This window comes from Notolabrus celidotus, chromosome 8, assembly GCF_009762535.1.
Source record: "Notolabrus celidotus isolate fNotCel1 chromosome 8, fNotCel1.pri, whole genome shotgun sequence".
In the NCBI taxonomy this organism is placed as follows: Eukaryota; Metazoa; Chordata; class Actinopteri; order Labriformes; family Labridae; genus Notolabrus; species Notolabrus celidotus.
The window spans coordinates 19,861,424-19,888,639 of NC_048279.1; the positions used below are offsets into that span (position 1 = coordinate 19,861,424).

General features: G+C 41.0%; 3 protein-coding genes and 1 long non-coding RNA gene across 11 annotated transcripts in view; all 4 read left to right on the plus strand.

The window, feature by feature from the left end:
- Window positions 1–564: 564 nt before the first annotated feature.
- Window positions 565–6,394, plus strand: LOC117817861 (zinc finger protein 235-like). 4 transcript variants are annotated; one of them, XR_004632240.1, is made up of 5 exons: window positions 565–847; window positions 1,967–2,369; window positions 2,809–2,879; window positions 3,845–3,905; window positions 4,739–6,394. XR_004632240.1 is itself a non-coding variant. In XM_034690666.1 (5 exons), the coding sequence occupies exons 2-5, from the start codon at window positions 2,051–2,053 to the stop codon at window positions 6,031–6,033; spliced, it is 1,746 nt and encodes a 581-aa protein (XP_034546557.1). In that variant the 5' UTR covers window positions 569–868; window positions 1,967–2,050; the 3' UTR covers window positions 6,034–6,394. The 4 variants fall into 4 exon arrangements, 3 of the variants coding, with proteins under 3 accessions (XP_034546557.1, XP_034546555.1, XP_034546556.1); XM_034690666.1 differs by having other exon boundaries at window positions 569–868; XM_034690664.1 differs by having other exon boundaries at window positions 570–868; window positions 2,809–2,936.
- A 1,056-nt stretch (window positions 6,395–7,450) lies between these two features.
- LOC117817874 lies at window positions 7,451–10,234 on the plus strand. 2 transcript variants are annotated; one of them, XR_004632241.1, is made up of 3 exons: window positions 7,451–7,587; window positions 8,462–8,891; window positions 9,824–10,234. It is a non-coding gene; the product is annotated as an uncharacterized LOC117817874 (long non-coding RNA). The 2 variants fall into 2 exon arrangements; XR_004632242.1 differs by having other exon boundaries at window positions 7,451–7,571.
- Window positions 10,235–10,970: 736 nt separating this feature from the next.
- Window positions 10,971–16,183, plus strand: LOC117817865 (zinc finger protein 408-like). Its single transcript, XM_034690670.1, has 4 exons — window positions 10,971–12,109; window positions 13,997–14,115; window positions 14,241–14,355; window positions 14,506–16,183. The coding sequence occupies exons 1-4, from the start codon at window positions 11,692–11,694 to the stop codon at window positions 15,498–15,500; spliced, it is 1,647 nt and encodes a 548-aa protein (XP_034546561.1). The 5' UTR covers window positions 10,971–11,691; the 3' UTR covers window positions 15,501–16,183.
- A 3,542-nt stretch (window positions 16,184–19,725) lies between these two features.
- The window catches only part of LOC117816857 (serine/threonine-protein phosphatase 2A 55 kDa regulatory subunit B gamma isoform), a 32,656-nt gene continuing 25,165 nt past the window's right edge, over window positions 19,726–27,216 (plus strand). For 2 of the 4 annotated variants that reach the window (XM_034689238.1, XM_034689240.1), the window contains exons 1-4: window positions 19,726–19,809; window positions 20,070–20,196; window positions 24,183–24,351; window positions 24,760–25,098. Coding sequence is in view for 2 of the 4 variants with exons in the window: in XM_034689240.1 (XP_034545131.1) it covers window positions 25,023–25,098 (76 nt within the window). In the remaining 2 variants the exon portion in view is untranslated. Of the gene's footprint in view, window positions 19,810–20,069; window positions 20,197–24,182; window positions 24,352–24,759; window positions 25,099–27,216 lie in introns of those variants that run through there. The other 2 variants (XM_034689239.1, XM_034689241.1) reach the window with 2 other exon arrangements.

Genomic DNA, 27,216 nt, shown 5'->3' on the forward strand with positions numbered 1-27,216 from the left:
GTGTGTTTGTGTAAGATATGCTTATTTTTTACCTCTTTAACTTTAACCTCTTTTTAATTGCTAATAACTTTTTAATAATTGTAACCTTAAAGGCTCTTGTTTGCTTTATATATTCTTTTTGCACTGTCTACTCTGTTACTGTGACACTTGAATTTCCCTGTTGTGGGACGAGTTAAGGACTATCTTATCTTATCTTATCTTATCTTATCTTATCTTATCTTATCTTAATTTCTCATTTGCCTTAAATTAACAACTGAAGCTGTATTGTTTCTATGTCCTTAATGATTGTTTATGTATGATGCTCCTTCTGAATGTACCCATTGTTTGTTATGTACATCTAAAATAAAGTTAAAAAACAAATAAATAAATATTACAAAAATAAAATAAGTAAAATAAAAATAAATAAATAAACAAAGAAACGAACAAATAAAAATAAAAAATAAAAAATAAATGTTGAATGTTGAATATGATCCAGTAGGTGGCGGTAATACGACAAATATGGATGCTCGCCACCATGAAAACTCAGAAGAAGAAAAAGGAGAAGGGGTGTGTGCGGGGGACGTAATGCTGACGTCACTCAAGACGTTCTTCCCTACCGGAAACCGCTCAGTCAAGATGGCGGATGCTTTCCCGCTCAGTTGTTGATGTACTTTGGCCAACAGTTACAAAGATAAACCGATTTAGCACTGAAATTCGTTTTTCAACGTGTTTGGGTCGCGGTTTAACCGACTTTGTAGTAGTCAACCACACCATCAGAGGTGTCTGAAGGAGTTTCCACAGGCCGGACGATCAACGGTTCTTTTGTTGCTCACGGACGGACCGTTACCCACAAAGCGTGGGTGTTCAGGTACTCGGTAAACTTTTTTAGGTACGCTTGTATTTTATCTTCTACAACACATCGAAGCTATGCAAAGCAAGAATAGAACAGTCTAGTCTGAAAGTCTGTTGTTTTTTCGTCCTAAGTGGAAACATCAGTTAGCACATTTTAAGGTTGATCACGCGCTGTGCACTCCTTCACGTTGTGTGAGGTGTTGATGAATTGATGTTGTATATTTGCTGCTCACTCTTGCAACAAAGGATCGTAACAGACAGAGTCATAGGCCTGATGCAGCTAGGGTTGCAAACGTTCTCACTGCTAAATAAGGGACAGGTGCAAGGTGCCATGGTGGTGTGAGCATGATGTGTGAATTCAGCCTATATTCATATTTTAATTCAACTGGAAATGCAGAAAGTGTGTATACTCCCTTTAATCCTTACTGTATCATTATGTAACCTCACATGAGTAAACCTCAAAGAAACCACAGTTTGGCTCTTTACATCAATAAACAGGCAAAAAAAAAAAAAATGCCAAAATGGGGTGTAACTCACCAAATGTATTTTTTCCATGGATACTTTTTGCTGCTTTTGACTGACTTTGTCCTTTTTGCACAGCCAGAGAGAAGTCCTTACATGACAAGTCACAGTTTACAGATACTTGAAGTTCATTTTTGATCAGCTCTGTGCTGCATCTGTTTCTTGAGTCTGACCATTTAATGGCCATCAGAGAGAAAATCCTCTCCACACTTTTTGCAGGTGTGATTGGCACATGATCCACTGCCGTTTTATCTGATCCAGGATCTGTAGAGTGCAGTCTGCTGTATTTACAAGACTTAATAGTCAATATACGGGACAATTAAGGTCCCATATGAAACAAACTACAGTCCAATATACAGGATGTCCCGGCTAATACGGGACAGATGGCAACCCTACGTAGGCCTGATGCAGCAACATTTGTACCTGGGTACTGCATAACAAAAGGTTATTAGACAGTAATGTGTATTAATCAGAAGACTCGCCATAATTAGATCTGTATGAAGACAGAAAACATCCAAGAAAGTTCCTCCTCTCTTTCCAAAAATAAATGTTTTGTCATTAAGAATGCTGTTTATTCAACCCTAACCTGCTATTATTCTTTTTATTTCTAAAGGTTTTAAATGGTTGGCTAAAGGACCAGTACAACTTCACTCAAGACTATCTGACTCAGATATCTGTAAGCTAGCCACATTTAAAGATGTCTGACTTTCGAATGAGAGAAGTCAGGGCCCTGCTGAATACAACCATGGAGTCAGTCCTGAGAAGGGCTATGTTTGAAATAATGAAGATCATGGAGAACAGCCTACATGACCATCAGCTGGAGCTAGCCCAGAAAGGAGAAGAGATTGTCCACCTGAAAGTGAAGTTACAGAAAGCGGAGTTACAGCTCAGAGATGCTTTGTATACAGATGGGCAAGAAGCACGCGTCCATCATCAGATGATTGAAATACAAAGAGACCCTGAAGTTGTTACACATGCCGCTAGTAACGTAACTTTTCCTGAGATTGACTTTGAAGGTATGGTGTCTGAAGTTAAGACGTTTTATAATGAAACACTGTTTATAGTTTGCCTTTCGATTATCTGAGTTCAATAAGTATTCACCTTTTTGAAAATATGTAGGTGTTTTTACAAATTATTTTGGATGGAGGCAGGGGTTTCCAACTTTTAACAGAAACAAAATACATTACTGTGAAAATAATTCAAGTACAGATACATACTAATAATAACTTGTTGAGCCCCCATTAGCCTGATGTATTTGAAGAATTATTTAGGTTTAATCAAATAACTTAATGCAAATTTGCATCCAAGATAACTTCAAGGTATAACATAAAGTTAACAATTTCACAAGGTCGTATGAAAAATGTCAAGCTGTGTGGATGCCTACAACAGTCAATTATCTGTGGCTTACAAGTGCATCCTGATCATGTTTGTGCTTTTGTGTTTGGTTTCTTGCAGTGCCTGATGACTGGTGTGCTCCTGTGGGCTACGAGAGTCCTACAAAGCAAGATGATGTCACGTGTCCTAGTGTGAGATTGCGGCGACTGTCCATTCCTCTATTTCCTATACCAATAATCAAGAAAGAGGTGTGTGTCAAGGGTAGAAATATGGATGCAGTTGCATTCCCCTGAAGCATCATAAACTACAACAGTCTTAGAAACTGGTCAGCACCAAGCGGCAACCTCCTGTCTAAAAATATGAGTCAATGCGGAAGTGTTAAAAGCTGCAGTTCATCGAGGATCCGCTTGAGGCTGGCTCCGGAAGTCACATACACATGAATGGGGAAAAGGCAGATCTTTACAGCAGAAATAAACATGTTTACAGCCTGGTACAAAAGATGAGTGTAGTCTGAATAGCTCATTTCTCGATGTCCTCTCACTGTGAGGGGGGGTGAATTTTTTTCTAACGCAGCAATTTTGAAGATATTGAGATTACTAGTCCTCCAATCAGAGGCACAGCTGCCTGCAGGAACACTGCAGCTGTTGGCAAGGAGGCTCAAAGCCCTCAAAACAGCGTTCAGAAACACATGGGTGACGTCACGGATACTACGTCCATATTTTATACAGTCTATGGTCAACACTCTCTCTTGTACTGATTTACTGCATTGTAACACCACCAACGCATCTGGGGCCTTGTGTACAAAGACTTGCGTTGATTTCCTACTGAAACATGGCGTACGCTCAAATCCAGAAAACGTAGTACGCACAAAAATATCCAGATGTATGAATCTGTGCGCAAGGATCAACAGCTGTAGAAACGTGTGTACGCCAGCCATGAAGTTGGCGTGAGGCACCGCGCATTTCCACGGTTATTTCAATCTTGATACATCTGAACTTTGCTGTGAAAAAGAGCGTACGTCGCGTTTTTGTGCGTACGTACCCTTTGTACACGAGGCCCCATGTGTTTTTTTTTAGTGTTTCAGAATCTTGCAGATCAGTTAAGACTTAATCTAGTATGTACTGTTAGAGAAAGTTAATCATTTCTGTATTTTTAGGAGGCTCCCCAAGTCATTGACCCCAACCTGGAAACAAAAGGTCTCAGGAGATCCAAGAGAGGTGAGGCCTGTTCCTTTGAAATTATTAAATTTTTTGGAATTAACTTACTTATTTCAGAATTTTAACGAAAGATTTATTTAAGAGCTTTACAATCAGGGATATATACACATTAATGACATAGATTCATAATATTAATGGTAGTTTTAATATGCCACATCCGTGTAAATTGTTGTTTCTCTACTGCAATTTTTTTTTTCTCTTTGTTTGGGTATTTAACGGTCTTAAAAGGTCTTACATATGTTTTTGAAAAGTGGGTACCTAACTTTGTAGGACTGCTGGTATAGCAGCATGCAATAGCTAGTACACAAAATGTTTCCAGTTGAACATATAGTGGTTGTCTCTTTACTCAGGGTTGTTTTAGTTGCCCGGGTGTTTAGATATGCATATCTTCTCACAGGATGAGAAATGCATTGCTTTTTAGAGCTGCATAGAATGACAGACATGAGATCACAGAATCATTCACAGACCTTCCTGTACACATTGGCGGATGATTAGGCTGCAAAATATTGGAAAGCAACTCTCTGACCCCTGTCAGACGTAAAGGTAGTTATTAAATCGGGACACATCTTTCTTACTTACATTTTTATATGGATTTTTGTGTCCCACTTGAATTACTAACATGTCAGCTATCCTTTCAAATAATGGTCAAAAATATATTAATCAGCATGACCAGGCGTGCATCCTGTGTAGCCATTAAAATGAAACACTTGACAGGACATCAAGGTCTGGCTCATTGTTATACGTTTTAGACTACTTGTCATGTTCCCTTCATTTGACCTCTTCTTTTGCGCTGATTTACAGTTTAACACCGTAGTGATGTTTTTCTCTTCCAGGTATTTTATCAATCCACGCGGGCAATCAAACCAAGGACGAGAGTTTGACCATGCATGACCAAGGAGTTCGACGAAAACAATTCAGAAAAGGCCTTGCAATGCTGCTGCAAGAAAATGCAGCAAAAGGAGTTATTATGAGTCCCAGAAGAAGAGAAAAAGATTCAACAGGAAAGGACACTCCGCAGAAAAGAGAGGACAGAAAAAGTGCAGAAACTAGTGGAGAGTCTGCAGCGCAGCAGACGGTTAAAAGAGAAAGTGAAAGAACATGCACCTGCAGGTATTGTGAGAAGGCATTTGATACACCGTTTGGCCGACATGTGCATGAACGCTGTCACGAGTGGTGCAAGGGTTGCAAAAAATTATTTTCTCCTCCAAGTTCCCTTGAAAGTCATAAGTCACACTGTAAGAAACTCAAGATATTGTTGGCAAAAGATGCACAGTCCCAAGATACTTCAGAATGTCAGTCACATGATGCAGAAAGTCAGTCACATGATGCAGAAAGTCAGACCACAAGTAGCAATGAAGTAGAGGCTGTTAAGAAAGACAATGACGCAAACCATGCTGAGTCAGTTATCCCGAATGACAGACCCGCCAAAAGGTACTTCTGTCGGTTCTGCGGCAAAAAGTTTCGGTCAAGTACCAGGCACGAAGAGCACACACGTGTTCATACTGGAGAAAAGCCATGTTCTTGCAGCTTTTGCCCAAAGAAATTCCGGGTTAACCGGGCACTTGAACTCCACATGATGAGAATTCACAAAGACCAAGTGAATTCCAGGGCCACAAACGGAGACCTTGCATGGACTGAGCCATTAGAGGGGAATGAGGAATCAGTTTCTCCGGGTGAAGAAACAAGTGCACCAGTCAACCAAGTGGTACTTGCCAGAAAAACACCTTGTAGATTAACAGGGCGGGGTCTTGGATGGCAAGAATGTGGCACACAGTGCCCTGGTGGTTTCATCTGCAATGTGTGCTCAAAGTTTAAAAAAAAAATATCCCATTTGATGGAGCATTATTGTGTTCACATAAAACAGAAGCCCCTTAAGTGTAAAAAGTGTCACGCTCTGTTTCGTTTTAGTGGGAAGCTCGCAATACATGTTAAAAAATGTACAAGGATCCACTGTGAGAAGTGTGGGAGGACATTTGCGGAACAAAACATGTATGACAAGCATATGTCTAAAACTCACAGAGACTGGCCTCTTTCCTGCCATGTCTGTGGAAAAGGTTTCCAAATGGCAGGACGCCTCAAAAACCATGTGGAGCGTTGCCTTGCGCTAAGCAGTCTCACAGCTAAGTGAGTACATTTTGGGCTAATTTATCTGAACCAAGTTGTTTCGACTATGGGGACAATTTTAAAATAGTTGCTGTGTCAAATGTTTCTTGTAACATATGTTAAAACATTGTTGGAATCTTTTATAGCAAAAGTTATTCTCTGGCTATCTCATCTACTGCTTTGAGTTCTGAAACAAACATTGTCATGTTTAAATTTTTCAACTGCTTGAAAAGGCTTGATTCTTTTTATTGATCTAAATAAACAAAATGAAATGAGTGGACTTGTGGACTTGGAAAAAATCAGGATTTCTTATCCTGTAATGTAAGTGTTGCAATATTGTTGCTAGACAAGCATTGTCACAATAAAATGTGTATGTAATAACTTGACTTGTGTATTTGTTTTCTAATTCGAGCAATGAGTGTCTCATATGGAGCAGTTTGTGAACTATAACTGTAGTTACTGAACATTTAGGTCCGGTTAAGGTTAGGGTCAGACACTTTAATGGCATTAAGACACTGCACACAAACACAGCATTTATTTACCCTTCTATCTTAACTCATATGCAGGGCCGTAACTACAATTGAGGACACAGAGGTCTTGTCCTCTATTTTTTTCAAGTGACAAAAAGAAGGGGATATAACTGACTGCAAATATACTTTGTGTAGGACATCATTTGCGCCTCTACATCACCTTGCAGTAGATCATCCTCTCGTAACTCTAAGACCTTTGGTCATCGCAGTGGTTTGTAGGTGGACTGCCTCAAAAATCCACTAGATTTGTACCAATTTCTGATGAACAGATCGGTATCATACCGCGTTTGTGTTACTCCGCGTTGACTGAGTCGTCTGGTGATTATTTTTTTTCAGTATAATTAACTTGTCAGTTTTTCCCCCCATTGGATAATGATGAACAGCCAAGTCCTCTGGAAAATATTACAGACTTCAATCTGATTGAATTTTATCTCCTAAGATATCAGTTCACAAAAACGGCATTAATCAACTGAAGTGGCAGAAATGGTGACCCATAGACCATTAGCAAGGACAGAAGTGTAGCTTAACAACAAATCATCCAACTTCTGATGCTTCTGGGATTTTTAAAAACATTTTTTGGGATGATTCATCTGACATTTGTGTGATTTCGGAAAGCACTGCGCTACTAAGAAAACTAAGAAAGCCATGTTGTTTTCTTGAGAGTGCTTGGGAAAGTTTTAATACTTATACATCTATATATGGATATATATAGATACTGATTTATGTGCATTTATAAGATAAATGTGTTTTCATCTGAAAATCTTAATAATCTGAAGTTTATCAACAGTTTGGAATGTAACAACCTGAGAATGGAGTGTTATATCATAACTGTGACAACAATAGTAACATTCTACTGAAGTTTATAAGACAGTCAGCAAAGCTAGATTTAAATCATTTCAACTCAAGACTTCAGCCAGTGAGCCACAGTCGTAGTGAGAGCCAAACACTTGTGTGAAACCACAAAATCTGCAATATCGGGAGGAATTTCAAGCCATATTTGTGACCTAAGCCTTCAGTGAACTGAGTTAGCAAAGTCAGTATTCAAACAGGTAACTTTTAACTGATGGGAACAGTTGTAGTTTGACATGTAAACTGATTAATTACTTAAAGTAGTAGGTTTATATTTAATTCAATTAAAAGTGAAGTAGTATTATTTATCAACAATATTTACTCAGAGTACTTCGAGTTGAAACACTATTTTATTAGATAATCTGTAATGCAACACATTTTAGGGGTCGATAAAAAGTATTTTCCAAGAATGTAATGGAAAGTTAAAACGATGATACTGTAATATTTGATTTCACATATCAGTACATCTTTTGGCTGCCTTTAAGTTTAACTAAATGTATGTAAATATGTGTTAATATAGTCTCAATGTCCTTGAAGCTCCTGGGAGGAAATTTTGGGTTGTATCAATGTTTGCAACCCTTGTGGATGAATGGGTCATCTCTTTGCTGGTCTTGTCCTGTCAAATGTGTTTCCAGACAAATATCCCATCTTAAATTGAAATATTAAAATGTTAAATTTGAAAGTCCCAATTAATCTTTGGTGTGGAAAATTATGTAAATGGTTGTTTCTTCAGTGTGTTGTGAATCACCTTGTCTGACACCTATCCTGTGTCAGAGGTGACGGGTGTAACAGATAATAACATTGAAGTAATTAGACATTAGACACATTGAAAATGACATTTTATCTCCTCCAAACCAGACTTTAATGGGTATATATAGCCCACATGTTGATGATCAGATAAAGGAAAAGTTAGCCCAAAGCATATTATCTATCAGTATTTGTACTGTAACTTTCACAAAGGCTAAATGTGAGCATTCAGATATAAACTGCCTTTATTATTGAATGTAAAATGAAGGTCTTCCCATGCAATGAAACTGTTGTGAAAACATTTGTTTCTATTGTTGTGTGTGACAGGAGTCCTGATACCACCAGATACTTGTTGAGGAAAATTCAGAGAGACCACAATCTGCCACAAGAAAACCATGTCTGCCTTCAACATGGACATCATTGAATCTTTTAACCAAGCTGTCAAAGACATGCCATGGGAAGAGCTAGTTTCTACTGTCAGACTGGCTCTCGATGATGTATTGGCAGAAGAAGCTTACGCTTCTCTTCCCACATTCACTCCACCTGCACCTGCCCTGTCCATGCTAGGTTTGAGCAATACACCAATACTAAGCCTGGTGAAATAAAGGACAGGGAGTTTGAGCCCTCTGAAGCAGTTACGCTGTTTGATCTAGACAGCTCACGGTCTAGCCCTGCTCCTGCCTTTGTGTACGAAACACTGAGACAGGAAGACATTATGGAACAAAGTCATTACCAGGCCAATGCAAACCATGAGCAGGTACGATACTGAGTAGATACACAGATATTCAATATTCATATTATTTTCAGTGGTGAAAGTTTTGGCTGGTCTTTCTCAAATGGAGTTACTCACACCTAGAGGATTTTTTTTTTAAATCCAGATTTCAAATACCAAACATAGGTTCTATTTATAACAAAGCATGTGGTATGAATTCATGTAGCCTATGATTTAATGAGCTGAAGAGAAATATTTTATCAATTCACATCATGAGAAGGTTATCAATATAATTTTAACATCATTTGTATTTTTTTTTCAATCTAATGTCACCGGGGGCGCGCCTCAGAAACTTTTAACACGTGGTTATTAAAACAAAGCAGCACCATGAAATGTATTATAAGCTGTGACCCGTCCATGACATGAAAATTCATGATAACTCAGCTCAGCAAATTTGACCAAATGGGTTGTTTACACGGACCTTCACCTATAGGTAGTGCTAAAAAGGCTTTGAAAGATTGCTGCTGTGGAAGCAAGTCACAGATAGCAGCACTCCTGTTTAAAATGTTAATTTTTAAATTATAAGCCAAGCATACTTCCTACAATAATTTAACTTTCTATTATCTGTTCAACTTAAAATTTAAAATATTTTTTATAAAAAGATTACAATTCCTAACTGCTTTGCAAACATGCTACAACATTCAAGTTTACGCTTGTTTGCTATGTTTTGTTAGTTTGCATAAAGCAAATTTTGATATTTAATGATAGGAAAAACAGGTAAATTAGTTTAGGGTTGAAACATAGATGCAAGACAGCTGTGATTGAGATAGAAGTTTTAAAATCCCACATAAAATAAGGATTATCAGCATTAGGACACTGTTTGGTGCTCATTTTAAACCCTGTCCAGGCTATGAAAAGAGTAAGAGTTTAGTGTTTGAGTTCATAACAGCTGGTTAACCTCTCCCTTCTCTCTGCAGTTGCTGTCCCATCAGTGGACTGTAGATAATGCCGCAACAGTATCCCCAGCTGCCAGTCAGCCTGTGAGTGCTGGTGCTGCTGCTCCTCAACAAGTAAGATACCATTGAACCTCTCCCTCTGTTGTTTCACTGATTTGTTGCAGCACAAAGCAGGGGCAAGTCCCCTGCAGTCTGTTCTGGCGCTGCCTCCGTGAACAGAGATGGGTTGGATGTCGCTGCAAAACCAGTCAACCCAAGTGCAACTGCCACACAGACCCACTCCACTCCCTTATCCGGGCTGCCACACTTGTCAGATGCAACAGATGTATAATAACATCACTGGTCCGCTGCTGTCAGGAGTAGCGACTCCTGGGCTGTCCAACCTGCACATGGACAGCCCTATTGAAAAATTCAAATAAAACTTGAAGCATAGATGTTTTTTGTTGTTGTTGTAAACTGATCATATACCCAACATTGTGTTCAAGTTGTCAGTTAAGTGAAACTAAACTAAATCAAACTGATAACTGTAACTTGCCCTGATATATTGTAAAACCTTAGAGCGCTAACGGACTCATGTTGAGTGTAAACAGCCAAACAGCTGCTGTCAGTCTGCATTTTGATATATTACACAGTAGTATATATGTGAAGTATATAGGGATGCACTGATGGTTTGCCAGTTTGTTCTCAGCCGGTCCTCGCCCTTCTCAGTCTCTTTTGTCAGGGTTGAATGTGTCCCTCTGACAACACCCATACGCCCCCCCCCCCCCCCCCCGGTCTAGAACCGCCACTGGTGTCAGGTGAATGGGTAACCTCTGTATTTGGTGTGTTCGCAGCAGGTTTCAGTGCTTAAAGAGTGAAGTATTCGGCCCACTATGAGACTCATCATGGCAAAAAATACAACAGCTGGTTTTGTAGAAAGATAGTTCATTAAATGTGAACATTCACAGAATGTACTTGTACTTTTTCCATTAAAACAAAGGGGAATATTTAGAGTTGTCATTATTTATAGGTTATTATGTTATGATTTCACTAGTCCAGCTCACTTCAGATCACCTTGGGCTGTATGTGGCCCCTGAACTGAAATTAGTTTGACGCCCCTGGTTTAGGTTTTTTTTATACAGTCTATGGTTTAGGGGTGGCAAAACAGAATTTGATGGGGGGCATGGCCACTCCTGGCCACTCCTTTATTGTCAACAAGGGTCTTTACATTTCGGCCCAAGATAAATAGTCCTAAATCTGCAGCCACCAGGTCTGTAGACATGTCCTTGTAGTCCTACCCTATTTTATTTTTCAGTATGAATTGCAGTCACTCAATCCTTCAGTCTTGTTATCGCGAGACTTTGGACGATTCTTCACATCTCTGATGCCAACTTCCTCCTAGCAGTACGACTGGGCGCCGCGTCTTTGAATGTAATTCAAGTGTTATAAGGATTTAACCTGAGCGAGAGAGTAACTGTCCCACATTTATCCACTGGCTGTCGGGTGACTTTATCGACCTCCATCTTTAGTGATTCATTTTGCATTTACCCATGTATCCTGGCAGGCTAAAAGCTAGTTGCTATGTTGCATTTGTTCTCTTGTTTACACGTTAGCACACACTGGAAGAAATGCTGTCGTTAATCAGAGCACCGACTGCTTCATCAGCTTACATCCTCTCTTGTTATTGATAGTAGGGCGTTTAATGTTGGTGTGTTTCACTACACGTCAGGCTGTTCGCATTAACCGCATTGCTTGTCATACATGCATAACGCGCGAGCTTGAAAGATAAAGCATTGGATGAGTTAAGATCGTGAAAAGCTGCAGATGTTTGAGCTGAAAACACAATGAGATGCATGAGCTGTTATTCGCTGGGATAGATGTGAAGTCGTTGCGTAGCATGGCAGCATCTCATGGCACTTCATAGCTGCCACAGCAGAGGACACTGTAGCAGTGGCTGCATCCCTCAGCTGCCTCTGCAAGACAACAACAGAAGAAAACAACGCTTTCAATCAATCTACAACATTAAAACACCGACACTGAAGACAATGGAGTCTGTGAGGAGCGCTTTCCACGCACAGCTGGCCACCGTCATGGACTCGCTGCTGGCAGCCGCTGTGTGTGAGATCGCCAAGGTTTTTGAGAGCAGCCTGTGTGAACAGCAGGCGGAGCTCGCTCGGAAAACAGAAGAGATCTCCATCCTCCGAGGCAAGCTGGTGGAGAAGGTGGAGAGGAGCAGGCCTAAGACGAAGGGTGGTGGGAGCGAGGAAGGAGAGTTGTCCTCGGTGGACAAGGAGAGCTGCTTGAGACAGCAGAGTCTGGCAGCATCAGGTCATATGCTTACAGCTCACTTGTTCATGTTAAAGTTACTGTATTTCTCAGTTGCTAAAACACGTCTTGACATCCATCACACTTTTCTCAACACTATAAGCACAAAACCCACATTTCAAACTACATTCACCAAGCCTCTGACTCTTCCTGCAAAACCACACAATGTTCAGGGTTCCCACTCTTTTCCAGAGATCATTTTCCAGGACATTTCAAGGACATTTTCAGTGAAGATCAAGCTGGTATGACAGTCTAAATTGAGTTCCTAATTTAGTTCCTAAATAGTCTAATATGTTCCTCTCAGTGGAAGTCTACATTGAAAGACGTGCAGTCTATGGCTATCCATGAGATCATCTCTTACGTGCTTAAAAATTATGGCAAATTGATAATAGAATAATGCAACCGCAGATCTACAGCACTTCACTTTATTAGTGCAAGGCAAGGCAAGGCAAGGCAGCTTTATTTGTATAGCGCATTTCATACACGAGGGCAACTCAATGTGCTTTTATCATTGTTGCAACCAAGCAATGATGGGCAACTCTCATCTCAGCTTATCTTTTCTCAAAAAATATAAAATTAGCTAAGTAAAAAACGAAAGAGCCAGCAATGGACTCTGGAAGCTGCCTTAGTGAAATAAATAAATTAATAATAATAATAATCAGAGGATCAGTGCATAAATTGACCAAAATAGATCTGAATGACAGAAATGGCCACAAATGTTGAATGGGGATGTGTTTTTTTAACCTTGTCAGGTCGCACACAGTCATGTTGGAATAATTTTCCAGGACAATCTGTGATTTTCCAGGACATTTTACTTTTTCTCCCATTTTCCAGGTGTTCTCCAGTACTGGAAAACTGGTCAACTGTTTTCCAGGTTTTCCAGTTTTTCCAGGGCGTGTGGGAACCCTGAATGTTGTCGGATCATACCCCAAGTCAATCAAAATTAAAAACAATACTGAGCAGTCATTACACACTACATCAAAACACTGAAAACACAATGCTCAGGGCATGAAGCTATAGAAATAATGTTTATTGTTCACAGTAAGTTTAATGAATTTTGCAACAACACAAAAATCCTCTTTGAATTTAGCACCTGTATACAGTAAAGATAAAGTGACAACAAATATAAATGAGAAGCACATTACAGTGTAATCCAAAAAATCTGAGCTGAACTGTTACAGTATCTACAATCATTCAGCCACAGCATCAGGTCTACGTGCTAGGTCAGGCCACATGACTTCAGCCACATCACAGGCCAACGGGGGAAAAAACCCTGGCTAAGGCTAAGGTGATTCTTGAGCCTGATGGGACAGCTCAGGGTGTTGTAACCCTTTTCTGTCTATTGTTGATCTGTGGTGTAAGGAGGAATAGGGAGGCAGAAGACTCAAAAGGTTACAGGATACTGTGGACCAAGGCACCAAAATAAATAATAAAAAATAAGGAAGTAGAGAAATAAAGAGGAGATGCAGGCTTACATTGGTTTCCTCACATCATTAGCCACAAGTGTGATCAGTTTTGAGTGGTTGTGACACCTGTGCTTCAAATGTGTTTAACTTTTGCTACCTGTGCTTACCTTTTATTCAACATAATTGCATCACCGTGCAACATGTGTTTTAGTGAGTGAGAATGTGTTTGCAAGTGGTGTCTAACCAGTGAAAAGTGCTTATGGTTTTGCCAAAAGAGTGACTGATTCAATACATGGGTTCAGGACACTAAGGAATTTCAGACAATAGGGTTTAATGTTTTAGCAATTGAGAAATACTGTTATAAAAGTGGACATGCATTATTCTGTATCTTCATGTTGCACCAGATTGAACCTTTCTTCAGTGTTTCCTATCAATTAAGACCATCTTTGATCTCCACTGACCACCCATACTTTTTTTGTCACAGGCCTGAATGTTGAAAAGGATCCATTGTCTCACTCAGACCCAGTCGAAGGACTCAGTCAGAACCTCAGTGGGCTAAAAGAAGAGGTTACGGGCCAGGATGGAGCTTTAGTTAAACATGAGGTCAGACCCTGTCCTATCTCTCTCTGTGTTCAAAACTTAGCAAAAGTAATTAGTCTACAATGAGTTAATTATGACATATGCCATTTCTACACCTGAGACATTTGTTTAACGCTACTTCTCTTCAGCGTGCTGGATCAAGGCCAACCCTGGGGTCTGTCACAGTGCAGGCAGAGGGAGGCCTTTCTGCTGTAGACCAGAGGCAAATAGAAGCCCTGTCTGCCTCACAAGCCAAGGCCAAATGTAAGTGGGCCCTGCACACTTCTCTTTTAATTCACCATTTTATCTCTTAAAAGCAAAGGCAAGATGACCTTCATTTTTTTCTTATTGCAGGGGTATTTTATTTTTGTTGTTGAGATGAAAGTGCATCTGTTCCCTGTTATCTCTCTGCAGTGTCTCATTGGGAGCAGGGCAGTCGGAGTGTGGACCACAGACCCCTTCAGGACCAAGTTTCCTCCCCCTTTCTCTCTATTTCTCAGAGCGGACGATGCTCACCCAGGACTGACCCAAACCTTGCTCAACAGGGGGAGTGGTTACCAGGCCTTGATGCCTCCCGAAGTGGGGTGACCGGTCTGGAGAATGTGCAGGCGGACAGCACAGGCTGCTCTGGTCCAACTAACAGCAGCACCAGCATAGACACACATGGCTACAGACCCGGTTTTTGCTCTGACGAGACCAGCAATGAGGATGATGAAAGCACTTTCCCTTTTCTGGACCAGGAGCCTGAGAACCAGAACTCCAATCAGACCTCAGTACAGGGCCAGGGTGTGGGGCTAAGAGGGGCTCGGCAAGTTCAGTCACAAACGCCCTCTGTCGAATCACCATGGAGACCCAGAGATGACAGGGCGGGAAGAGGTCCTGTTAGTCACACCCGGAGGGTAACAACTTTTGCAAATAGAGACCCTCTCCGACCACAGTCCAATGCACAGCAGCTTACCCTGCGGCACACAAACACCCTGAGCCACCCTGCAGCTCCTGGAGGGGGGAACGGGCGACCCTACACCTGTCCGTACTGCACCAAGTGTTTCACCTACCCGTCCCACCAGCGCAGACATCTCTTACGGCACACAGGAGTCAGACTGCATCCCTGTCAGTTTTGTGAGAAGAGCTTCCTCACTCCCTCCGAGCTTACTGTGCACACTCGCACGCACACGGGAGAGAGGCCGTTTGGCTGTGCGCAGTGCGGTAAACGCTTTGCCCGCAGCGGGAACTTGAGAGCCCACCAACGGGACGTGCACATGGGGAAGAGGCCCTTTGCCTGCACAGAATGTGGAAAAAGGTTTGCCCACAGGGGGAACCTGAGGGTGCACAACCACAGAGTCCACCAAGGTGATCCCTACTACATAGATGATCAGCAGGAGGCAGACATGGGTCCAAATCCCATCTGAAGGACTGAAAAATGATGGGTCTGCTTTTGTTTAGTTTACAAAATCCACCCTCAGAGGTTGATTCAGGATTGTGTTTTGTGTCTCTCAAAAATGTATTACAGAACATTTCAAACTAAATGAAGAAAACAGTGTCCCTGTATTTTATTTTATTCTATTGTAAGTTGATTCAATGCAACAATATAACTTCCACTTTTAAAGTTTATTGTATGTTTGTACTGAGATATATGGTCAAGTTTATTTAATTCAGGTGTCTTAATTTTTTTTTTTTAATGCAGTTCAGTCTGACCCTAGAAATAGAGCTTTTTACTTAACATCCACGTGAATCACTGTTTGATCCTCGGAAAAAGGGAAATATCCATGCACTATTGGTGTAAATTTGATACATTTCTCAAGTATGGACATGTGTTCATGATTTTATTTTATTTCAGTGGAAGTCACTGAAGTTTAACAACTACAAATTTACAAAGCCAGTAAAGACGTGTACATTTAGACATGGCATGCAAAGGTAGGATAACTGTTCTTTCACGATGTGCTGCCCATCGACTCAAACTTGTATTTTGTGTTGTAAAATTGGAAAGTGTTCATGAAACAAGTATTTGGTTGTTACAGAAGAACTGTGCTTTTTAATTTACCATCCTGTCTTTTCAAAGTGAAATTTAAATTAAATACTTGTACAAAAAGAATCTTCCCATTGGACTGACTCATGAATGCATAGCTGATGCATCCTATGTTGCTGTACTACTCTTTACCAGACTCAAGGGGGCGGTGTCATCTTAACACAGATTTATAGAAATGCTTGCACTACAAATAGTTTTATGATAGAAATGTTGCTCTCAGCATGTTTTACAATGTGCTCTATATTTTCAGAATATATATTTTTTTTACTGATGTTTGCATTTGTGTCATCATGTCTAATCTGGTCTGTTAGCATGTGCTTAGGAGGCAAAAAAATCAAACATGAGTCCTTGGTTTGTTGTGTCAAAAAAATCCTGTGCCCTTGCCACTTTTTGTCAAATCAAGTGTCTGTCAAAGCAACAAGGTTCAAGTTTTATTCTAGACTTTCGTGCTTGATCACATTCAAACAGGGACACAGACAAAAGAAGCCTTGAAAATGTAATTGTGTGGAGGCTGATGAGACACTCGTTACATCCACTCTCACAGTTTGAACTGCTGATGGAGGCTTGGCCAAGCTGTGCCAGTGTATTCCCCTGGCTGCTGAGTCCTTGTTTTGCTCACCAAAAGATTACACTCTGTGACCCTGTCCCTCCTTCTGGTGACCTCCCCTCCCCCAGGGTCACCTGTGTGACTCTCCCTGTGGGGGTTTACATTCACAGTGATAGAAATATTGTAACACACAAAATTGAAGGCCAACTCTACACTGGCTCTAATTGAGCTGTGAGGAGGAAAAGGATGGATACAGGTCCTGTTTATAGAGTTTTATATCTATGGATTTAAATCAGGGCTGTGTGAGTGAGTCATTGAACTACTGCTAATGTGAGGATTGAATCCCCACTGAGAAAAGCAGGCTTTTACAGACCATTTGGGTGAGTCTAATGTCTAAGTACTGTATTTATGGGAGGATGAAAGTGATGGGTCGGATAGAAACCCAAATCTATGTACAGACTAGGGTCCCAGAATAGGTATGTGTGTGTGTATTCATAGGCAGGGGTCAAACAGGCTTTGCAGAGTTTTCTGTTTTTATATTTAGTTATGTGTAATCTTCTTTCTGTTGTAAGCAGCTTTTCTCCAGGGGGAGAGATGAAACAAATGAACAGTTGACCAGGCTGTAAGGACTGCGATGCTTTGAAATCATGTGAAAGATGTATGTAAGGTATGTTGTAGGTATTTATATTATCAATAGGCACACTATAAACATTTCATTAAGGAAAGTTTTTCCCTCTGACACACGGTAACACCAGATGGAACTACTTTGCCAGTGTGTTAAAGCTCCAGAGTCTGATTCTCTAGTGATTTAACATGTTGGCTCATGTAACAACAACACACTTTTCAGATAAATATTGTCCCAACCAGTGTCCATCACCAGGAAACAATGCTATTAGTCTGTTCTCCAGCAGGGATTAGACTGTAATGTGCTCTGTACCTTTTACGTCACCATGTTTTACTTTATTTCTCTAACCCCTGAGGCTGCTGCTTTAATTTACCTGGGGAAAAAAACCTCTTGCCATCTCCCTGCCCTCTGCCTGGATAGTCATTCCATCACCATCCCATAATCCTCCAGGAGTAAAATTATCCCCTCTTCCCCAAAACATGTTCTACAAAAAGAGGAGATATTACTTGGACTCAGCTGGAGATAGATGAGGAATCAGTTAAATCATAGCTCTGTTTATTGTAGGTTTTTTATAGGCGTGCACCTCTCTTTATCTTTCCTATTTTCAAGTGTACTATAAGTGTGTTTTTCCATGCATGTTAATGGTTGTATTTACTTGTGTACAACTATCAGCTTCTTTCTGTGTGTGCATTTATATGTCCGTGCTGTAAGAGGTTTAGCGTCGCCCCGAGGCTGCTCATAATCTACCCAGTCCCACCACTCCCCAGGGGCCGTGGTTTCATGCGGGTAGCCATTACTGTAGTGGAACCCCCCTTTAGGGGATTACAGTGCTGTCTCTCGCTCACGGCACTGAGTTGATCCATCGTCTGCTGACTGTATTTAAGCTCTTACTTAATGTGCTAATAGTGTTAGACTGGGGAGACGCTGCAGAGCTTTTAACTTTCATCTTCTAAAGCTTTTTGTCTGTTAGAAACGCTGATTTCATGGCTGCTGGCTTGAATCCCATCAGTAACCAGTCACAATCAACTAAATATTAAGTGATTTTGTGGATGTAGTGGACTTTCTGTGTGCATGTTGTATGTGTGTATGTGTGAGAGATGCAGTCAGTGGGACACAGCGGGATGAATTTGGACTGTCTGTTTTTACAGTTTGGGGGCCACAGAGCATGATGGGGGAGGAGTGGGACTTTATTATCTTCTTTTTTTAGAGTTACTAATTTTTCCAAGTGTGTAAGTGTGTCTGCACAAATGAGTGTGTGTGCTCCAAAAGGCTGCCCTTGGGTTGCTTAGCAACCCTGGCTGTGTCTGCAGGTTGGAGTGGGGGTGGGACGGGAGAAAAGCACCAGGTCAAGAGAGACAGACACTCATAAGCATCGCTGTGTCTGATTGGATGTATCGGAGCTCCTGATGAATGATGCTGATCGTTATCATGTCGGCTGAAACGTGTTGGAGTCTGACAGTCAGGGAGTTTATTTATCTGCTTCATAGACAAGAGAGGGATTTTGGGTCTGACGAAGTGTTTTGGTCTAATATTTTTGAACAGTTTTTTCAATGTGAAGGAATTTAGGCAAACAATTCTAAAATGAAACACATTTGGGAATTCTCATAGTAAACCCTTAGTTGGATAATGTGCTATCTTTAACACAGATAATAACGCAGTGTCTTTTTTAAATTTTCATCCTGACATGGTTTGACATTTGCATTGGTTTTTACCCATGAGTGTGTTTCTGTCTCTGTAGTTGATGATATATAAAAAAGCTTCTGAATGAAAAAACACATGCAGACGTACATATTTTTATTTCTGTGAGTCTTTAGAAATGTTATGCACACTTCTGGCTCTGCTAAAGATCTGGCATGTCTGCAACTATAAGCAAAACACAAGTTTCCAATTCAACAGCTTTAAATCGCCTCTTTTAAAAATAAATTGGTTTAAACCTTTTCATGACAAATTCTGCCAATTTCATCCTCAAATTTTCATCAGACAACATCAACCAGGGCATTGAATCATTAATTCAACCAAAGATTTGTTCTCTGAGACTTAAAAGGAGATTTGGTGGTTAAATGTTAAGTGCTATATCAAGATTCTCCAAACTATCTCTTCTAGGAAATCGATGAGCAGACACAGTGCATCTCATTGCATTTAGCCCAGGACACATGGGACATTGTGGATGTTGGGTGGTCATGCCCTAAAGTCACCTAGGTAACAGGACCAGTCCAAGGCCAAGCCTTCACAGCTGAATGGCACAGTCACCACAGGGGACCTGAGACTGCTTAGGCCCAGGGTCAAACATGACAGTTTACCAAGGACAAGTCGAACTGGATTTCCTGTAGCTAAAGAAACATTGTAATATCTGGCTTTCTCAAGGATTGTATTTTGTAAATTGAATTAAACAAATTGAATTGATTTAGAACTTTGCATAATTCTGACCAGCTGTTGATCACTTTCATTTTTTTTTGTGATGTCCTCTTGACTTTGGGGAGAAGTATAATCCTAGAAAAAGAATTTCTGCTGTTCCAAAAGGTTTGTTTTAATACATTTAAATCATTTTTCCATTTACCTCTGTTTCAGTTTTTCCCCCTTGTTTCATAAATCTGTGAATTAATGCAATGAATTTTTGAGGAAAGATGCTTTAGACATATCCATCACCATCATATCTCCCAAGAAGCATGGAAATCCTCCCCTCTTTGTTTGGTGGAGTTTTGAGTTTCAGTATATTGATTTGTTTCTTCACCCTGCAAATGTTATGTGTACACTTGTCTTATAAACCCTGTTTTCAACAGGAAGCTGTTTTCATCAAACAGGCTTAATCAGCTGTACACTGTTTACCAGCCAGCACTACATGAAGACTTAATAGAGCTGCTATCTGGAAAAGACATCTGGCTGGGAGAGACAAGATGAGGCTAGAAGGTCAGTAAATCATCAACGCTATAATTCTGCAAGAAACAGCCTGTACTGTAACCTGCAGTCAACAGTTTGCCAACATGTTAGCCTTAGCATTCAATGCTAACTTTTTTTGCCATGTTTTGTTACCATGTTTATTATGCTCAACATTCACCAACGTATTACTAATGCAGATTTAAGATAAACTTGTGTTACCTCTGAGTTATTTTCTCTAGTCTATAAATCCCAAGCTGCTGCTGTTTAAGGTTGGGATTTTCTGTCAGGTTGCACATGTGGCTAAAAGCTAAATGCAGTCACAGGTGTTGTTAATTCAATCAGCACTAAAATAGAAAGAACCAAAGTGATTCAACCTGAAGTGATTTTTTGAACTTTTGACCTTGCTGCATTTAATTTAAGACATTTTGTTCGACCTTGTCTATGTTTTGGGTAGCATGTGGTTGTATTATTTTATTATTGTGCATACTAACTTGATGTTAGGTCATGGTAGCCCAACTGCTACAACCTTAACTGTCTTTCCTGTTTATTTCATTGGTTTAAAATCATACACATAGTTTAGAGTAACAATTGAGGGAGGTTTTCTTTATAGTAATCCAACATTTATGTCCAATTTTGTTGGTAGGTGTGAGAAAGTGGGGGACATGTTGAAAAAGCAGTAAATGTCTCCTTTTACTTTGTCTGAACCAAGCGGCAACCTCCAGTCTAAAAATATGAGTCCAATACGGAAGTGTTAAAAACTGCAGTTCATCGAGGATTCGCTTGAGGCTGACTCCGGAAGTACCGGACACCACATACACACCAATTCAAAAAAGCCAATCTTTACAGCAGAAATAAACATGTTTACAGCCTGGTACAAAAAACAAAGTGTAGTCTGGATAGCTCGTTTCTTGATCGGCACACACTGTACGGGGGTTGAATTTTTTTCTAACGCGGAAATTTCAAAGATATTAAAATTACGAGTCTTCCAATGAGATGCAGAGCTGACTTGATTGACAGGCGGGAACACTGTGGCTGTTGGCGTGGAGGCCCAAAGCCCGCCTCTTTACGCCACACTGGCTTGACAGCAGTCAACGATTGGCCTCAAAACAGCTCTTCAGATACAGATAGGTGATGTCACGAATACTACATCCATATTTCATACAGTCTAAGGTCTGAACAGTCCAGAATCCAAAGACATGAAGTTTGAATTTAAAAACACATAGCAATCGGAGAAATTAATGAAATATAAGATGTCTGAAAGAGCTAATATCAATGTGAAATACTAAATCGACAACTGAAGTAATTTGTTTACCTTTTTCTGATAATGGACAAACCTTTTCATAATTCTAATCTCCATTTTTATCAAGTAAACTTGAGGTTAAATAAAGAAATTTCAAAACAGGAAGAAAGTTAGATAATTCAGCACCATATCAGAATGCATATCAAGAGTCTGAATATGATTGATTGATTCTTTTTAATAACCACACAGCCAGAGTGGTGGAATTTGTTATCAGTACAGCTGCAGGTTCCAACATTACATTTAACAGTAGACATAGAAACATAATTGTACATGTAGACATAACATTTCAAAATAAAAAATAAAAAATACAAAAATATTTGTCTTTATTTGATCATTTTGAGTTTCGCCAGGTATCAATGTGACTTAAAGTATACTGAAAACAATAAAATGTCTGTGGTTATTTTCACCTTTCCTCTCTGCTTTGGGTTATACAAAAGGGTCAAATCTTATGTTGTACACTGATGGAACCTTTGGTACAAGCTACACACCAAACCTTATGGGTTTATAGCTTTAACCAGAGGGGGATGTAGTTGGCATATGGTTGGGTTGAATGGATGAAGACGTACAGGTAGAACAGTGGCTGTATATGGGAAACAGTGGGTGGGCTTATGGGGAGCTTTGTGGTGGATGTTAGGCTGGTGGGGGGCAGTTAGAAGGGCAGATATATGGCAGCGATGTGTGGAGCATTGCCCGTCACTGTTAAGAATCGGATGGGGGAGGGCAATGCTGGCAGTCTTGGAGTAAGTCTGATAAACAGCTCTTCTTGTTCCCTGCTGTGGGGGGGTTTAAAGCCTGGTGGCAGACAGCCAGCACCAGTGATGGCACCAACTGTCACTGGCAGCCCCCCACTCTCTGCTGCCACGCTGAATCAAGTGTGTGTATGCCTGTGTGTGTGTGGCGGGGTGTGAATTTAAGTATTTCTCTTGCAGTCGGTGGTCATATCTGTTCACTTCAAGTAGGCGAGGCAATATGATCATAAAATGTGCTATAATATTAAAAAGATACTTTTGTGTCTCGATAAGACATTAAAGTGCAAAAAAGTAAATACAAAAAATAATATCATATCAATTCTACTATTAGGGACACAACAAGTAGAAGCTTCATGCTGCCCATTGATAAATTGTTAAAATCACAACCTCATTTTTATGGATTCCATCCTCTGGAAAGTGAACTTTGGCCCCTTTTTTAGTCCTTGGATAATTGTTTTTATAGTGGACTTCTTCAAGTTTTTGAGTGTTAGTCAGTGAACAAGCCAATCTTGTGCATTGATATATGGTGGATATTATTCAATATTATCAAATGTCTCTCAGAAAAATGATTATTAAATTCCATAACGTCTTTTCCATCACTAAGACTGATAAAGATGATTGATAGGAAAACTGATCTGTCCTAAATTAGTGCGTGTCCTGGGCAACCCCATGAGGGTCACACTCACTTTGTGTATTTTAAAAACTCAAGTAATACCTATTGGCTAAAAAACCTGGAAGTGATTCTTCATCAATCACAGTGCACCTCTCACAAAAAAGTCAAGGTGGACCGACTAAGACCCCACCTGATAAATTTCTGATCACAACCAGATCAGCAATTTTTGGTTTTTGGTTGAAAGCAAAAACCCCATGAATGGTATCAATCATCAATCAATCAATCTTTATTTGTATAGCACCAAATCACAACAAACGTTATCTCAAGACGCTTTTACAAACATAGGAGGTCTAGACCACTCTATGTCAAATTATGAACAGAGACCCAACTTCAAGACAGGATAAGACTCAGTCTGACCCCACCTTAATCCATCATGAGCATTGCACATTGCAGTATTTAGGTAGTTACAGTGGCGAGGAAAAACTTCCTTTTAACAGACAGAAACCTCAGGCAGAACCAGACTCATGTTAGACAGCCATCATGCCTCGACCGAGTTGGGTCTGGAAAGAGGGATAGAGGATAGTAAGGGAGAGAGGTGATAGTGATGGTGATAATGGTAGCAACTGCAGACATCGAAGATATCCCCTTGTGTTTTAAAATGTAATTGTATCCATAGAATCATTTATGCTTGGCTTGGTGATATCAAAATATACTCACACATAACCAAATTATTAATTTCCCCTCTTTTCAGTCTTTATTCTTACCAATGCAGACTGAGTGCTTCCAGTTTCTTCTTCATAAACAGAAGAATATGAGACTATATAAGATCATGTTATTCAATTTGGGTTTGATAAACAGTTATTTATTTACTCCTCAGCTCTACCTTCTGTGCTTACAAAATATTGTGCTATATGTTATAATCTGTGTTTGCTTATTTTTGACTACAGAATCCTCTACTCATAGAGTATAGAGCATCAAGCCAAGCACAACAGTCATCATCCCCCCCCCTCCCCCCCCCCCCCCCCCCCCCCCCCCCCCCCTCTCTGTCGCTCTGCTCTTCCCCCCATCAGTCACTACCTTATAAGACCCTCAGTCACTTTCCCCCAGCTGTCCATTCCTCCATCCCTCTCTGCGTCTTCATCGTATCTAATCACCTGCAGTCAGTGGTGGTCAGGCAGATCTGAGCTCTGTGTCGATTGGCTGCACCAAAGAGTGGGCGGGCCCTGCTCTGATGCATCACACACGAACCAGCGCAGCAGTACAGATCCTGTCTCTCTCCCTCACACTCTCTCTCTCCCTCCCTCTCTCACACTCCCTCCCCCTCTCTCTACCTCTCACTCTGCCTTTCATACAGACGCCAGATCGCAGACTGCAGCAGAACGCAGGGCCAGAAGGATTTTCCCTCTTTGCACCGAGAGAGCCCAGAAACCAAGTAGACAGTTACCTGCTGAGGAGGAGAGAGAGACGTTATTCATGGAGGATCCACCGAGACGTACCTGAGCTACAAGCTGCAGAGTGTGTAGGTGAGTGTGTGTTTGTCCTGCTGTTTATACGTGTGTGTCCATGCTTGTGCGAGTTCACTGCAGAAGCAGCAGCACTGCAGATACACCGACCAGGGGCTCTGCTCATCCCTCTCTACCCTCCCCCCACTCTCCTCCCCCTCTTCATCTTCTCTCCTCTCTTATTTTGAGCATCCATTAATAAGTAGGGACCTTACCCATGTCATGGAGCACAGGGTCGTGTATGTTGTGCGTGTGTTTGTGAGAGAGTAGAATCACTCTGGCCACACCTGGACTCAGCAGCTGCAGAGTGGACATGAGGCAGGCAGGATTTTTCCTCCCTCAGAGTGATGTGTGAGAGCTCTTGTAGAAATAAAAAAATCAAGCTTACACATTAGTTCTGAACTTATTTAAATAATCTTCCTCCTGCAGATTTGCATCTGGCTCTCTGAAGCAGTTCTGTGGACTCCAAGCTGCAAAAGCCCCTCCTCTGGGACCAGTCCACTCCCTCCTTTACCTGCCCCTCATCCTCATTCAAAGGATAGGATGGCTGGCTCTGTGCGCCTGTGCTGAGGAGGCGTTTGCGGGCACCAGTATGGGCGCTGTGCTGGCCGGCATCCCCACCACCCCCTCCACCACCGATCTGCCACCACCACGCTGCCCCACTGAAACGGGCGCCCCCCCCAGCCCCGCTGATGGGCGAAGACACTGACGCCACCCCGACGCTCAACCACCGTGGCTTCCTCCCCGACCACAACTATGTGACTGAAGGTAAGATGAATGAGGAAGCTGCATGTGTCTGTATTTTATTTTGTGTAAGTATTTTTCTACAATCTGGCCTATGTGTGTGTCTCTGACTTAGAGTTATGGAGAGTGTGTGGCAAAGTGTGGGTATACTTAGTGTCTGTTAGATAAAACAAGCCCAGAAAAGCTTCCTAATCTCTCTAAGCTCTGTGTTGTTCAGACAGAGTTACAGACAGCAACAAGAACTAATGAGAAAAACACTCTACTCTGCTAAATGTATTCAAATTAGGCAAGTTTCCATCTCCTCACAGTCTCCATGTGTACGGATGCTGTTTGTCGATTCTTTTATCTCTGTTCTTTTCTTTAATTTGTGCTTTTGTAATCACTTCCTCACCTTGTGTAACACAGCTACTTTGTGACACCGCAGGGAAGAATTGATCTGACCTGTGGGGATGTGTGTTTGTATGCTTCTATTTATGTCTGTATGTCACAAACAGATAACAGGAGAATAGATTTTTATTTTTTACTTTTAACGGCGCAGAAGAAAAAGCCAGGACTCTGTCACATTGTTTAAGAGTCGAAAAAACACACACTCTCGGTTAAGTTCTCCTTAAAATATAACAGGTGCAAGCCTAACTTTTACATCACCGACACATGAGCAGTGGTATAAACCAATTTGTTTCCTAAAAAAGAGGGATTATGACCCTGAATAACCTCCCTCACTGCTAATCTGAATAACACCCCTAATCTCACCTGCACACCACCATCCCTATCAGTCTGACCTCAATCCATTTCTTATAATCAGTTCATTGTTTGCTGCTCCTCTCAGACCAGGACAACAGATTATCATGTGGTGGTCATACACATGTTGTGCGTTCATTTTCTATCCTCATATCACTGCAGGAAGAGAATAAAACCTTCTGTTTCTGTGCTTATATCATTTCCTTCACACAGAAGCACACACTGTAGTCAGGGGAGAGCTGTAGTGATGCCTGTTGATTGTGTAACCGCCTGTGTTTGCATTCAACACATTGTCTTGGTGAGAGGGTTTGAGAATATCTGTGTGTGTGTGTGTGTGTGTGTGTGTGTGTTTGTCTCAGTGTGTGTCTTATCTAATACATACAGTATTTCCATTGTGTCTTTGTCCGTTTCACAAAAGGATTGTATGAAATAGTGGCAGAAAATCAGTCCTGACATCCATCACCAACCATCCATTATTGCCATGGCAACAGTCCATGATGATAAACATGCTGCTTTTCATGCTTGGCTGATATGATTGACAGGTTGTCTCCACCCACCAATACTGGCAGTATTAATTATTCCACACATCTTGGGTAGACACAGACATTATTCAGGATGAATTGCTGATGAGCTCACACCAGAGTGGACACACCACGGAACACTGTTGTTGTGGAACAACTATGCATCACATAGACGCTTTAAAAAAAGGGACACAACTACTGACTGTGCTCTGAAATCAATAACACAAAAATCCCCCCCTGGCGACTAAACAGATCATTTTCTATCACAAATAAACAAAAGGATCCATACCTGCCTCTTCTTTTACATCAACTACACTACACTCCCCCCTTCACCTTTTTCCTCCATGATCATCCCCCACCCCTGTCCTCCTCCCCATTTCCATCCCCCACTTCCTCCCCCTCCAAACCTTTCCCTATCGTTCCCCTAATGCAACTCACAGCATTGCCCGGCGCCGAAGTGGCACGTATGCCAAACAATTATCCAACAGTGTTCTGAAGGCCGCTTAACACAATGTGCCTGTGTGTGTGTGTGTGTGCTTTTGCACTGTTGTGTGTGTGTCTGTGTGTGAAGAGATGCAAAGATGGAGAGAGCGTGGTGCTGCATGTGATTTAATGCTTGGTGTGTTTTGTTGTGTCTCCACTTTTCTTCCTTTTTCTTAACCTGTGTTGCATTCATATTCATGTCTGTGTCTGAACACACACCGTGTGTCTTTTTAGCTTGCTCAAGTCTGTGTGTATTTGGGTTTTTGCAAGGGTTTTGTCTGGGTTTGTATATGTGTGTGTGTGTGTGTGTGTGTGTGTGTGTGTGTGTGTGTGTGTGTGTGTGTGTGTGTGTGTGTGCGTGCGTGCGTGTGTGGATATGTGCATCTGTGTGTAACTTTGT